The 13337-nt window shown below is 39.9% G+C and overlaps 3 protein-coding genes across 14 annotated transcripts in view; 2 read left to right on the forward strand and 1 right to left on the reverse strand.

Annotated features, from left to right (window-relative positions):
* LOC131885561 (RNA binding protein fox-1 homolog 2-like) overlaps window positions 1-3598 on the forward strand; it is a 98587-nt gene extending 94989 nt beyond the window's left edge. For 9 of the 11 annotated variants that reach the window (XM_059233679.1, XM_059233653.1, XM_059233670.1 and 6 more), the window contains 3 exons: window positions 1503-1766; window positions 2582-2660; window positions 3370-3551. In XM_059233679.1, the coding sequence (XP_059089662.1) occupies window positions 1503-1766; window positions 2582-2660; window positions 3370-3411 (385 nt within the window). In that variant the 3' untranslated portion in view covers window positions 3412-3551. Of the gene's footprint in view, window positions 1-1502; window positions 1767-2581; window positions 2661-3369 lie in introns of all 11 variants that reach the window. The other 2 variants (XM_059233645.1, XM_059233696.1) reach the window with 2 other exon arrangements.
* Window positions 3599-5302: 1704 nt separating this feature from the next.
* Window positions 5303-8392, reverse strand: LOC131885649 (uncharacterized). The gene is made up of 3 exons (XM_059233764.1): window positions 8251-8392; window positions 7498-8174; window positions 5303-7428 (listed from the first exon to the last, which is right to left on the reverse strand). Exons 1-2 carry the CDS (start codon window positions 8268-8270, stop codon window positions 7505-7507), a joined length of 690 nt encoding a protein of 229 aa, XP_059089747.1. The 5' UTR covers window positions 8271-8392; the 3' UTR covers window positions 5303-7428; window positions 7498-7504.
* A 226-nt stretch (window positions 8393-8618) lies between these two features.
* LOC131885622 (tropomodulin-4-like) overlaps window positions 8619-13337 on the forward strand; it is a 9403-nt gene continuing 4684 nt past the window's right edge. The window contains exon 1 of one of the 2 annotated variants that reach the window (XM_059233740.1): window positions 8619-8758. In XM_059233740.1, the coding sequence (XP_059089723.1) occupies window positions 8708-8758 (51 nt within the window). In that variant the 5' untranslated portion in view covers window positions 8619-8707. Of the gene's footprint in view, window positions 8759-11220; window positions 11966-13337 lie in introns of those variants that run through there. The other variant, XM_059233733.1, reaches the window with a different exon arrangement.

Below are 13337 nucleotides of genomic sequence, written 5' to 3' on the forward strand. Positions count from 1 at the left end.
GTAAGTGCTTCTTCTCGTTGGACAAGAAAAAAAGCCGCCTCAATACAAAAAGCACAAACAAGCACACAACTTCACCCGCCTTGCTCTATATACCAAGCAATCACGTGTTTGTTGGCACAGTCGCTTCGTACAATTAGAAATCCGTTGCACATTCATGCATGCAAATGTTGTACAGATTGTTCTTCTTTGCTTTCCTTTAAGATAGCAAGCCTCCACCACGGCACAAATTGGAGCGAAATGAAATATTCAATTTTGGAACGATCCTTGCATGCCATTTCTTCGGTTATTGAGGTCCCTCAAATGATCTCCCCGTGGAAAATATCATTTTAGGGGTTCTCAAGCTGAAGCAGCGAAGACTCCGCAAGTTCAAGCACAGATCAATCAATGCATGTCCAATCAGGTGGTCGACTGTGTGAATATTCTCGTACCAATATTAAAAAATGATCGCTTGTTCCTGAGCTTGCGCGGAACTTCCTCGATGCTCGATTGTTTAGGCAAGCTGCCGCCAGGAAGCTTACGTTTTGTGGAACCCTCAATTGACGTGTTGTGCCCGTGTTTTTGCCTGAATAAGCTTTACTAACACCATCCTTAAGCAAGTTATTATGATGCCCGCGAACCAATGCAACAAAATGCTTTTGCATCCCCATAAAGGTCTATTAAGACGGCCTTACTTACCAACTCGTAATTTCTAACAAAGGGACCAACTGCTCACAGTCATGATTCTGGTCATGTGTGCATGTTCGATTAAAAGACACCCAAAAGCCTTTTCCATGGACAACTTCGTTTTTATCAAACCCAGACGGTTTTGGAAAAAATAAACAGCTCTCTTAAGCAGTAAAAAGAAAGATATCAATTCCCCCCGAGTCTCTCCCTCTACCCCCCTGTCCCACCCCAACTTTCAGATTATTTACTCGTTTCTGCCACCTGGATGTTGTTTCTTCAATGTAGAAACAAGGGCCAATACAGTTTCAGGGTCTGTTTCTCCTCAAGTGAGATCAATTATGATAATTTTGCCAGAAGATTCCCTTTGGTTTCTACGGTGCAACTTTGCTTTGATCGTTGGCCTTGGTCATTAGGGCATAAATAACTGAATTTCCGCACAGTCAAAGGGAATCTTGAATGTGGAACACGAGGATCTTTGGACTTCTTCTCAAAATGTGTGCAGCGTTCAAAACAAATCATCTCTCTTCAACTCAACTCAAATTCACCGAGTTCGCAAGGGTCTTCGTGTTCTTGAACAAATTTATTCTTGGGTCAAGCAGATCACAGTTCAGTTTTTCCTCTGAGGGTTCATTCTCCCCTAGCCTTCTTTTAAACCGCTTTGACTCAAGAATACGTTGCTAGAGCAACTTGGCGCGATGATGGCAATGCCTCTTTTGAGATCAACGAACGCTTATTCAAGTTGCTCTACTAACTTGGATTTTATATGATCTAAGTATCTCTTGCTTACTCTTGCCTGGAGCATATTTTCTAATCCACATTTGTTACTATCGTCCCAACAGTTTGTACAATCCTTATGACCCATTCTTGGCCAACTCCTTGGCTCAGCTCCAAGCCAATGGATTTGCCGGCATCACAGACCCAAGACTACAGAACCTGGCCGCACTGGCCTCCAGTGGGCTAGTGGGCACAGGTGGAGGCGGCGTTAGACCAGGATTTGCGGGTCTTGGAGCCACCGGTCTCTCCCAAGCTAACCTCTCCCTCCAGGCTGCTTTGGTGAACCAGTCTGCACAAGCAGCCTACGGGAGTGGCGGTCTCCCCGCTGCGTAAGTTCCATTCCACTATTGGCATCTTGTTGCAGCATAAGACGTCTTTACATACATAACGACTACTCCTGCTCCTATTGCTACTACTAAGAACACACTCATACATCGACGTTTTGGTTCCATTTACCATTCGTGAAAGCATCCTCCAAATCACGCAGTCGAGGCCTGTTTGTTTGCAACGATTGTTCAATTCTAGCATCGTATGTAATTTTTTTCGAGCAAGAGTTGACCTCAAAGGTTGTTGCAAGGCTTGCTTTGAGGGCAAGAGACAACACACTCGCACACTCAAAAGATCCCCTGTTTTCATATACGCTACAATCCAACTTAGCCCTTCTTTTGAAGACGATGAAATGAAACCAAAATGATTGATAGTGTTCCTGCAACAGCAATTCTGCTTGGTTCCTTCGTTGCTGAATGCCAATGCGACAACACAGAGGTCAACAACAACAAACAATCTGGAATGAACTTTAACTTTTCTTTCCTTGGAATGTGTTAATTTTCCAAGCAAGTCTCTTCTAAAGGCATGGTCAAACTAGCAAACCTTCTCTTCCAAACAAACAACCATCTCACCAACCTCTTGAAGCATTGAACATGGAGACAACATCAACCACAGCCATTAAATCTACATTTTGCACACGTTCAACCCTAACTGGTTTAAAAGCCACATTTGGATTGATCCTAAAGTTTTTCATCTACGCTGCTTTCCATGCAACAGGGATGACAAGATCTTCCTCTCGTTGTTGCTGTTGTTGTTGTCCTTGGTTGTTCTTGTTCGCGCTTGACCTCCTCGTGTTAATCCAAGATTTTTATTTCAGTCTTGCTCGCGACCCCACAGCCGCGGCCCTCGCGGACCCTTATTTAGGACAAAGTATAGGACCTGTCCCGGGTTACGGAGTAAGTGTGGCACACCAGTTCTACTTCTTCTTCCTTCTCCTTCTCCTCCTCCTCCTTCTTCTTCACTTCCCCATCACATCTACCGAGCTTTCCTTCAGGGATCTCTCTTCATCCCTCTTTCTTCATTGAGAGCTCTCCATTACTTCTCTAAGACCTATTGCCCCCTTCGTGGGGCTCTTGTCTTCTTGTTTACCTATGCAATCATAACACCTCCAAATTTCACGAGGTTTATTTCGCTATTCGGTTGGTTTTTTGCATGTGCATGATCTTTGGTTGAAGATCGGGTTTTTTTGGTGCTTGATCTTGCATTTACTCCTTATTTAGTTTCGAGGTATAAAGAGGACACGAGTTTTCCTTCCTTTTCGTCTCATTTTGCATAAACTATTTGTTACGGGTAGCATCGTCATCATACCGGCAGCATCACCGGAGTTGTTATTATTATCATTATTATTCTCATTACAATTGGTATTACCACTACTAAGACTATCATTGTCATTAGTGTCCTTGATTTTCTTTCGTCTCTTCCGTATCCGTTGCCGTGCTCATTACAACTGGTCAGTGATGTACTTCATCCATTCGAAAGAATGTGTAGAAGCCCAGTTACTCAGTTTTTGGGCCATATAAGTTTCGGATGTGGACGAGTGGCATTCAAAAGAAATTGAAACAAGCTCATTTTTTTCAACTCCCCTCTTCATTCTGTCTTTTCCAGACTGCTCTGTATCGAAGTTATCAACGTTTCGCCCCATATTGAAACGCCCTGTTGGAACGAGACCATCACAAAATCATCATGAGCCTCAACCCAACATGACCCATAAAATTTTCTCAAAGCAACACACCCCTTCGACATCACCTCCTCGAGCCATCACGCCCTCTGTAGATGAGTCAGTGGCTTCTGGCCACCCCTCGACTTCCAGTGCATTCGACGAACCGCCTCCTCCTCCTCCCCTTCCTCCTCCTTCTTCACCTGGTTCTCCTCATCGTCCTCGTCCTTACTCTCCTCATACCCAGGCACGACTACTCAAATCTGCACATCACCAATATCAGCCACAGCTGCTTCTGCCCCTACATCAGCTGTTCTTCCGCTAAGAAAAGAGTCCACGCCCCTAACCCGCCCTCAATTGAATCCCAAGTTGCAACTTAGATGAATTGAAATACGCCGAAGATTCTCCAATGAATTACGGAAGGAACGTGAGGTCACAAACAGTGAAAGTAGTTGAATAATCTCCCCAGATCCTCCCCTCCTTGTATCATGATGACCTGACGACATTGAGATTGACCCCATAAGCTTTCTTTCCCCGCTCAGAAATACGCCCAACGTGGACCTCCACAGTTCCACATCCACACCTACACTACTTTTCCGATTAGTAGAATTCATTAGGCAGATTACTCCTAACCGGTCCTTGAGCTGTAAGACCGAGGCAAAATAGGCAAAGAAACTGATTTCGTACCTTGAATCTCTCTTTATCTCACTCCAAACAAGAAGAATTCTCATTGACACGACACATAATACTCACGTAGAGTCACTTCCAACCTTTATCATCATATTGTGGTAAACTGTATCTGCTGCTCTTTCTTCCTCTTCGATCCCCCCCGAGGCTCCTTGGTCCTCGTCCCTCCTCTCTTGACGATTATTACATTTCTTTATTGTTTATTATCATTACTACTCTCATTATATTTTGTGCCCTTCTGTTACTCGTCCTCCAACCCGGATGATGCCCCGAACGCATTGTTGTCCCCATCGGATGGCAATGTCGCATTGGGATCATCTTCGAATATCTAGTCTGTCTCAAAACAAACCAACTGCACAACAACAGCAACAACAACACAAAGTCTGATTCAGATGAATGAAAAGAAAACAAAGTGAAGCAATGCTCTGTTGCTACTGCTGAAGCTGTTATTATCACAACTACTCATTAACTACCTTCAATGGCAAAGCAGTAGCCTCCAAAACAATACCCCCCTCTATTTTGTAGATTGTCAAGAGTTTCTAAACCCTCACCCGACGACGAAAAGATCATCCGGGAAGTTAAAAAACAACAAGAGGATATGTGTTCGTTTTCATTTATTTGAGTTTTCATAGATTTGATCTATATAGTTTAAGTGCAGAACAGTGTATTTATATTCGTGACAATTCTCAATATTACTATTACGACTACTACAACTACTACTACTACTATTATTATTATGATTATGTTATTCTCATAATTGAATCTTATTCCATGGAATGTCATTGTTTCTCTTTTCCTTTAAAATGATCCACCCTTACCTTTTTTGTTCAACCAGCCTCCTTGACCCATTTTTCTCCGCAGAGATTTGTCTAACGTCCAAGTCAAAAAAAAGAACAGAGAAAGATATATATAAAAGTATCATCCTTGTCACGATTGTCTTCATTTCAATTCCATTTCATGCCGCTGAATAGAAAATGTAATGACACCTTTTCGTTTCCATTTTCCCCGATCCTTCTTTCCTCTCCCCTTTTTCTGTCGATTGATCTCTGTAAAATTTCATCTCGATTTTTCAAATGTTTCTTCCCTTCTGATGCTGATGAATTTCGTTCTTCATGAAATGTCTCGCCGTTTCGACGATTAAAACAACTCGGTGTTTTCCAAAAAGTTCCAATGAACTACTTAAAACCAACATAATTCAAAATGAACAGGATACTCTCAAAGTACTCTTTTAGTAGTTTATAGCATACTCATTGATCCGAAAAAATCAGTAATACCGAAATATGCCATCACATCAAAGTGCTACAACTGCTCTCTACAATTCGTATTAGACGTGTACACTACTCTTATCTACTGCAGCTACTACTACTAATATTACAACTATAACTATACCACTACTACTACTACTACAACTACTACTTCTACTACTAATACTACAACTACGACTACTACTATAATGATTATTATTATTACAACTACTACTACTACTACTACTGCTACTCTATATATATCTATGTATTGGTCAAACTATGCTAAAAAATATGTAATAACTTCTTGGAATTCAGTAATAATAAAATCGCATATCTCTCTTCTTAAAAAGTTGTTTTGCATTCATAAAACATTTTGAAGGCTTAGTCGAATCACGGATTGCCCAAATTCCTGATCTGGGGATTACTTCTTGTCACGGAATTCCATGAGCTGTATTTTATTTTATTTCATGAAGCAAAGACAGTTTTGACTTCAATTAAGGTTTATCTAATTTGGCAAAAAAGGCACTTTTAAAACACATTGGGTATTTTTCGCAATCAGGCAAAATAGTGATGTAGTTTAAGATGCAATATGATGAGCGGTGTTGAAAAGTAACAAAAAAAGTTTTGAACCTAAAAAGTTATATCTATTTTTGGCCAGTTTATGTTCATTTGTCCCCATGCGTTTTATTTGCCAGTACTGCTCTTCTTGTGTGTAAAGGAAATTGAAGGAAAAATAAGTGAGGCACCTTGATTTTGTGGAAGGAGAATTAAGGCAAACAGCATAACCAACCTTCACCAGACAGACTGAATTTGTTGTTTATTTCAATTTGCCGGCTTGTAGAAGCACACAGTGTTTGGATATTGTGCAAAGGTACTGCCATTGATATACCAAAATCATTCTGATAAAAAATTTCGTAATATGTCGGAAAATGTCTCACGGAACCTTGTTCAGACAATATTTTTTTTTCTCTCATTTGATCTGCATTCAGCCATCTGCCCTTGCAACTTCAATGGAAAATTGCAGTGAAAGATTTACTGCAACGGCAGGAAATAATATTCTGGCACAACTATAGTCGTCATTTCAATATGTTGCAGTGATCTTATTATGAATGTTGGCCATATTTCTATAGTTCCAGCTGCTGTTTTGGCACTTTTTCTTCAAGTTGTGCAGATAAATCATGGAAAATACGACCCGGCAAAAAGAAGAAAAATAGAGGTTCCGTGAGGCGTACATCAACCTATTACGAAATTCTTAAGCAAGCTAGAGGTTTGACACGTCAATAGGGTTATAACAACGTCAAAAAAAAATATTTTTTTTTTTTTAGTTGAGCTGTGCAACTCACTCGACAGGTGAACATTCAATTGGATCACGGTGTGAGTAGGTTGTGAGGTGTGTCTAAATTCTCCCCCTAAAAATTGCCCCAAAGGAGGGTGTTCCACTACATTTTCCCTTGAATTTCTTTTAATAAACATGGCTAATTCAGATAAAAACGCTCACAATTTGACCGTAAAAGGGCGGCATAAGCAAATTTATCAAATTTTACTTTCCTGACCAACGGAAAATTGTGTTTGCTGAAGGAATAAGGAAAGGAAAGTTTAGTCATATAAAGCAAAAGAATGAAGAAAAAAGTAAGAGAAATGAAACAAAAGAGCCGAGCCAAAATGTTCAATACAATTCATGTATTTTTCATGTATCTCGCGGAAAAAAAATCACGATTAAAGCGGTTGATTAGGCCTTCTGAACTTACACCTCAAGTAGTGGGAAGTCGTAAATCTTTGCAGCTTTACTTCTTGATCCATAAATGCGATTTGAAATTTATAATGACCTCTAAAGTTAATATTTTATTTATCAATGTGATCTGCCATTTTGAAACGAGATTTTTTTCATAATTAGCCATGAAATAATTATTCAAGCTACTGTCGCATTTAAAACAGAAAAAAATTGTTTGCTATGATCATATAGCATCAAGTTTTGAATACTGGAGAATTGTCGCTGATTCAGCATTTTTTCAGGCTCGTCATTTCCTTTTTCATGGGACGGTCATCATCCGCCTCTTATTCAGTGCAGTGATCCTAACATGGACGAAATGATCAATCAGGTAAGATTTAAAACGGTCATTATTTGCGAACGGGAATATTCACCCTAAAGTCATTGCTCAAGTGCGTATTCACAATTGACCGTGGCCACCATCTTGACAATTTCCCGTCCGTTTTGGGGTGGAGCTCGGAAAACGGGTGCATTGAAAGCCATCTTGCCCATAGCTTGGCAAGGGGCACCCATGTCCAAATCTTCGGCAAAGTCATCTCGAACGGATCGATCATAAGTCTTGTGGCAAGACACATTGATCGTCAAAAGTTTGCCCAAAGAGATCCCAAAGCTCTGGGCGATCTGAGCCGCCTGATCTTGAACTCGTTTAGAGGCCTTGGCGATGGCTTGTTTCTCGCTCTCAAAGAGCTCAGCCTCCGAAGGATCCTCGTCCACATAATCAATCTTGGGACTGCTCGACTTGTACTTATCATACAAAGCTTTGGTTAGAATACTGATGTTGCCCGTACTCCCCTCGATAAAACACTTCCAGGACAGCTTAGCCTCCTCCTTATTGGTCTTGAAGAAGAACCCCCCGTTCTTGAGCTCGTGATCCATGTTGGCCTTGGATCCGACGATGGTAATGTTGTGCTCTTGGCACATCTTCTTCATGGCGGAAATCATCTCATCACTCTTCTTTTGGTCCTTTTCTTGGACATCGATCTTGACGGTGGCGGTTCGTTTCTCCGGGATGACTTCCACCTCACCTTGAGAGTGGAGATGAAGAGAAGGCCTAAGAAATAAGATTCCAAGGTTAAAAATCCAAAAGGTCCTTGAAAAACTAACTACTTTTGATAACAATCTCTTACACTTTGGGAGGTTGAGCCATTATGACAAAGATGAGAATCAGGGGAGGATTGTTATGGTGTAAGGATGCACGACAATATTTGAAGTGGGATCAATCAGGTTTAACAGACGTTTCCAATGTAAGAGTGGCAGGCAATCACACGCCCTTTTATTTGGATGAATATGTAGCTACTCAAATCAAGGCATGATTCATTCACAGTAGGCCTTGGAGAAGATTCCAGGTATGTGTATGCATACATCCGTGTATCTTGTATTAGTGCTCACTACTCCCACATCATTCAGCAAGTCGGACCCGTACTAAACTCCACCAGTGAGGTGTCTTTCTCGGTCAATGTGGGATTCATGACATCCGCGGACCGGGGGAAGGAGTATGTACGACGTTGAATGAGCGTAAGAAGGTTATCCGGTCTCACAAAACCTCGTTTAAAGGAGTGATCCCATACCCATACTGCACTGCAGATGAAGATTGTCGAGACCAACAGGCCAAAAACGAACAAATTGGCACTTGAGGTAACTACTGGGGAGTATTACAAAAAGATAGCCAACTGTAACCTCTGTGCGTACAATATCTCGTATTATAACTCGCCTATTACCTCAATGTTCACATTAATTTTATCTACTGAACACCGTCATCTGACACCGAAAAGTAATTTAGGCCCACTTTTTAAATATTTTGTGACTAACCAAGGATGATTTTAAGATTATAAAACATTACTAGTAGATCATTGTCAAGCTCTAACCAGCTTAAAATCAATTGATACATAGTTATATAGATATATAGATCAAAGTATCAATGTAGAAACAAAATCAAATTTATTAAAGCTCTATTCTTGCCCTTTTTATGTCGTCATCTAATGGAAAAATTCAAAGACCGATTTCATTCCATAGACTTTATATCAGGAGATATACGTACTTTATCACAACAGTTTGTTCAGTTGTCTGAGATGTTTGTTTGCCCTTTTCCTACCAAGCGCCCCCTTTCGGACATATTATGAAAGGTCGAGCCATTAGCCTCTGGAACAATCCTTTTCATTTACTCGTACCTCTCCCTCCTCTCGTTGCGGACAAACGAACGGATAAGTACAGGAATACGCTCGAAGACGCCTGAATTTAACAAAGTTTTTTTCGCTGAACAATTGTTGCTGATCTATTCTAACACCATAAATACACCACCGACCCTTCTGAGAGACCTTTAAATCCATACAAGACTATAGTTACAAGCATTTAAATAGAGATAAATATATTGTAAACTTGCTGCCTACCAGCGACTTTTCATTACTATCTTTTTCGATTAAATTGTCCTAAAGTTGCTAATAGTAAGTTTAAAAAAGTGATGTTTTTTTAAATGAGTCACAAAAGACTTGTGAAACCGTGTTTTTCCTCGTACTATTTGTTATTGACGCGTTATCAATCATAAAACATGGAACTTCCTGTAAAATGACGAGTTAAACGTCATAAATGGTCGAAATTTTACCTATAGAGAATATGAAACGTTTCCCAGAAGCGTTGTTGGCTTTATTTACCGTTTTTGCTTCAGATGAACCATCCTGCTTCTGATTTAAGAACTTCAGAATTGTTATCTTATGCCACAGCCAAAACGAAAAAACATTTAAATTGGGAAGCTGAGCTAATAAATAATCGTTGTAAATTCATTTCAAATGTGAAGCAATACAAAAAATTAGGATGATATTCGAGCTATTTTCTTCAATGCTTTGCATGAAAAAAGTTTTGTTTGATAATTATGACTATTGCAAATTGTAGGGAGACTTGCTCAGCCGAAAAATATTTTCTTTCTTTGTCAGATGTTAACCCTATTTTTCGATCTAAATTCTCTAGTTTCAATGATTTATCCAAGCCTTCAAACACGTTTTCCAATTCTTAGAAAGACCACCGAACGAGTTCATACGTACACTGATCACAGTTGATCCATTTGCTAGAAAATAAGGCTTTAGGCTCCAAATCACGATTGTTTTCTTTTTGCTTGTTTTAAAAGGTGTTTCAGGTATTTCGTTTTTTGATTACTTTAATTAAAAACCTACAGGTTAAGCATTACATTTTATACGAAAAATATGATTTACCACACCCATTATTTCCAGAAGCCATGGAAAATATTTTGTCAATTGATAACTCTACAATAAAACATGTTAAAAATTGCATTCTTTTTGAAAATACGGTATATTTGCTCATTTCTAGTGGGTCACTTTTTCAATGAATATAGTTGGAAAATTATTCAATGTAATGCCCCTAATCGCACTTGGTACGAGTAAATCTCAACACCATTCAATAACCTTTCTCTCCAAAGCTTTAGACTTTGCCATATAAAACGGGTAGATTAAATTAATGAGAAGGCAAGATATTCAAGTCTTGTCTTTTAGAACAACTAAATGTGCCACAATCAGCCATTGTTGATTAAGTTTCAAATTTTGGTTAAGATATTTCAACTTCCATTCCATGCCCAACATTTGCCAAATCATGTGCCATTTTTGAGGCTTCCAAGGCCTAGCTTGTTGTGAGTGATGGATATGCATGCACCCTTGTTTATCAGTCAGAGAAACAAATTGAGTGAATAGGAGGTAGGCACGCGCGATATCTAAAAGGCCATTAAAATGGCAAATTTTCTCCTCCACGAGATTCGATATCAAGTCATTTCTGTCTAAGATAAACAAGAGGAGGCTGCCAACTCAAAAGATACTACAGTACATACATGTACTGTACGTAGGTACCTAGTCGATTGGGTGATGAAGTTTTCCCTCGAAAGTTTGTCCATCTGTCTGCGGGTAAATGTCAAGTTCATGTGATCAGCCTTGAATGGCACAAAAATGTTGTTACATAATCTGAATATGTAAAATGCGACTATTGAATTCTTTGTCGTTCTTCAAACATGGCAAAAATCGTGGTGACGTGCTCCCTTTCAACACATAGATAGTTCTCAGACGTGATCCAATCAAGTTCCAACTGACTCAAGTGCGCACTTGGATCACCTGTTCCACGCATTCAGCGGAGGTAATTAATGAATGATATCCCGTCTTACTGAGAATTCTGATCGTGGCAAAGATTTCTCCGAGATTGAACTCTTGGGCATGTGCTCGAGCTCGGTTACTTGTTGTTGTTATTGTCGTGGCACACCCGGGCTTTGGATCAAGTAGTGCGAGTCTCCCTCGGGCTTCAACTTCAGCTTTCTTCCTTACCTCTCTCCTTCCATTCGAAGATTTCACCCAACGTTTCTCATCATAAATGCTAAAGGTCATGTGGCCTTAGAAGTTGGAGATGAAGTCCAGCCCAAGTCCAGAGCGACGCCTCACTGGAAAGTATCGGATCGGAAGAGAAAGAAGGGAACAAGGCGGCCGGAAAAAATTGCACGAATACGTCGTCGCGGTCGTCTTTGGGCAAGTGGAAATGTGGCTGTTGTATGTATTCATGGTGTTGGCACTTTTTGTGGTGAAGACTCAAACATTGAAGGAGATCAGGTAGTGATCCAATATGACTACGTTCCAATCAACATACGAGAGTGTCGAAACTTTTGAATCTGTGACCACCACGAAAACGTCCCGGAGGTCATCCATCCGTAGCCGGAGATCCTCTCGACGAAGTTCCAATGTCGCACGAAAGGAGTCGTCCAACCCAGGCAAAACCAAATCTGTCAAAGTTAAACCTAAAATCAACTTGGAGAAGCTCGAACCGCCCATTTGGTCCAATCAATCGCCTTTCAACGACAAGGTGTGTTACCCCAATGGATCGAAGAAACCACTTAGATTTACATTGGTTTTGAGGTCTGGAAGATGTTTTTTAGCTTGTTCGTTGTTTGAGAGCAGAGGTTGTCATTAATGATTTTGCGAGTCGCCGGATTTCTTTGCAGATAACTGTTGACTTAATTTTTTTCGCATTGGTAACGGGGTTGGTAGAATTTGTTCTATAAAACAGTTTCGACCGAGATCCACAGATAGATTTGTGGTCTTTGAAATGATTTAGTTTTAAATTAATTGATAAAATAGGTGATGGCTAGAGCTCGGAAAACGGGTAAAGAACGACCAAAATATTTGAAAACCGTGTTAAAAGCTAGTGGTTAGTTTTAGGGTTGGAAAGCTAATGCAACCCTACCGTAAGTTTCCGGTATTCCAGAGTGTATTACTGACATGGTCAATGATGATAATGTCTTAACATGACTTGAAGAAAAAAATATATATTTTGTTAAGAATATAAAAGCATGCTCAACAAAAAAAAATTTTCGCCTTAACCGTTCATTTTATTCAAAATAAGCACTTCATACCACCACAAGATTTTGTTGAATAGATGAACTTAGCTCAAAACAATGCTTAGGAAACTAGGGAGAAATGTCCAAAGTTATGTAGTAAACAATATATAAAATTTGAATTTTCGGCCTACTCTTGGTCAGATACATAAGCTTTTGACAACATAACTTCGAAACAAACCACTTTACCAGGAAATGGTATAAAAATGGTCTTTCTTTAACTGAAGAGCTCTACGTTTGCTATCTTATTACTTCAATTCGAAAAATGGCTCAGAATCGCTATGACTAAGAGCAGGCCGATTTGACGTGAAGCTCGTTCACAGTCCATAGTATTTCTAGAAGTTCGTGGCTAGGATAACGATAATGGCTCAAATCTGTGACTAGCACCTTTTTTAATTGTGTACTTTCCTGGTCAGGGCCGCCATAGAGTGGAGGATTCAAAAAGACCAAAATAAGCTCAACGATTCAATCGATTTGGAGAGTTCTGATCAGATATCCCAAAAAACCCGTAAATATATGAAAACTATTTTGCATACTTTGATTGTATTTCGAACTCCAGCGATGACTTCTCGCAACTACACAGAGTGACTCCTGAAATGGGCCAAGTAAATTATTGGTCCCTTTCGAAGTTGTAACGATCTTATTGGAATGTTCTGTTTTATGTTAAACTCGTGGCCGGTAAATTTTTTAACGATTGCTCCATTTTTGCAATAACATGATCGTGACCGGTTTAATATGTGCTTCCCCAAATATTCGTAGGGATAATGAAGTCGTTGTAATATGTTTTATTTGACTCGCTCGGAGGATTACTTCCCTCATGACAGTCAGAACTCCCCCCCC

The sequence above is a fragment of the Tigriopus californicus genome, chromosome 1, assembly GCF_007210705.1.
Source record: "Tigriopus californicus strain San Diego chromosome 1, Tcal_SD_v2.1, whole genome shotgun sequence".
NCBI lineage: Eukaryota > Metazoa > Arthropoda > Copepoda > Harpacticoida > Harpacticidae > Tigriopus > Tigriopus californicus.

Coding starts and splice junctions, on each gene's coding strand:
- LOC131885649 (XM_059233764.1), bottom strand. CDS start 8,270: ATGGCTCAACCTCCCAAAGT. Junction 8,175..8,250: donor ATGGCTCAACCTCCCAAAGT/GTAAGAGATTGT, acceptor CTTATTTCTTAG/GCCTTCTCTTCATCTCCACT.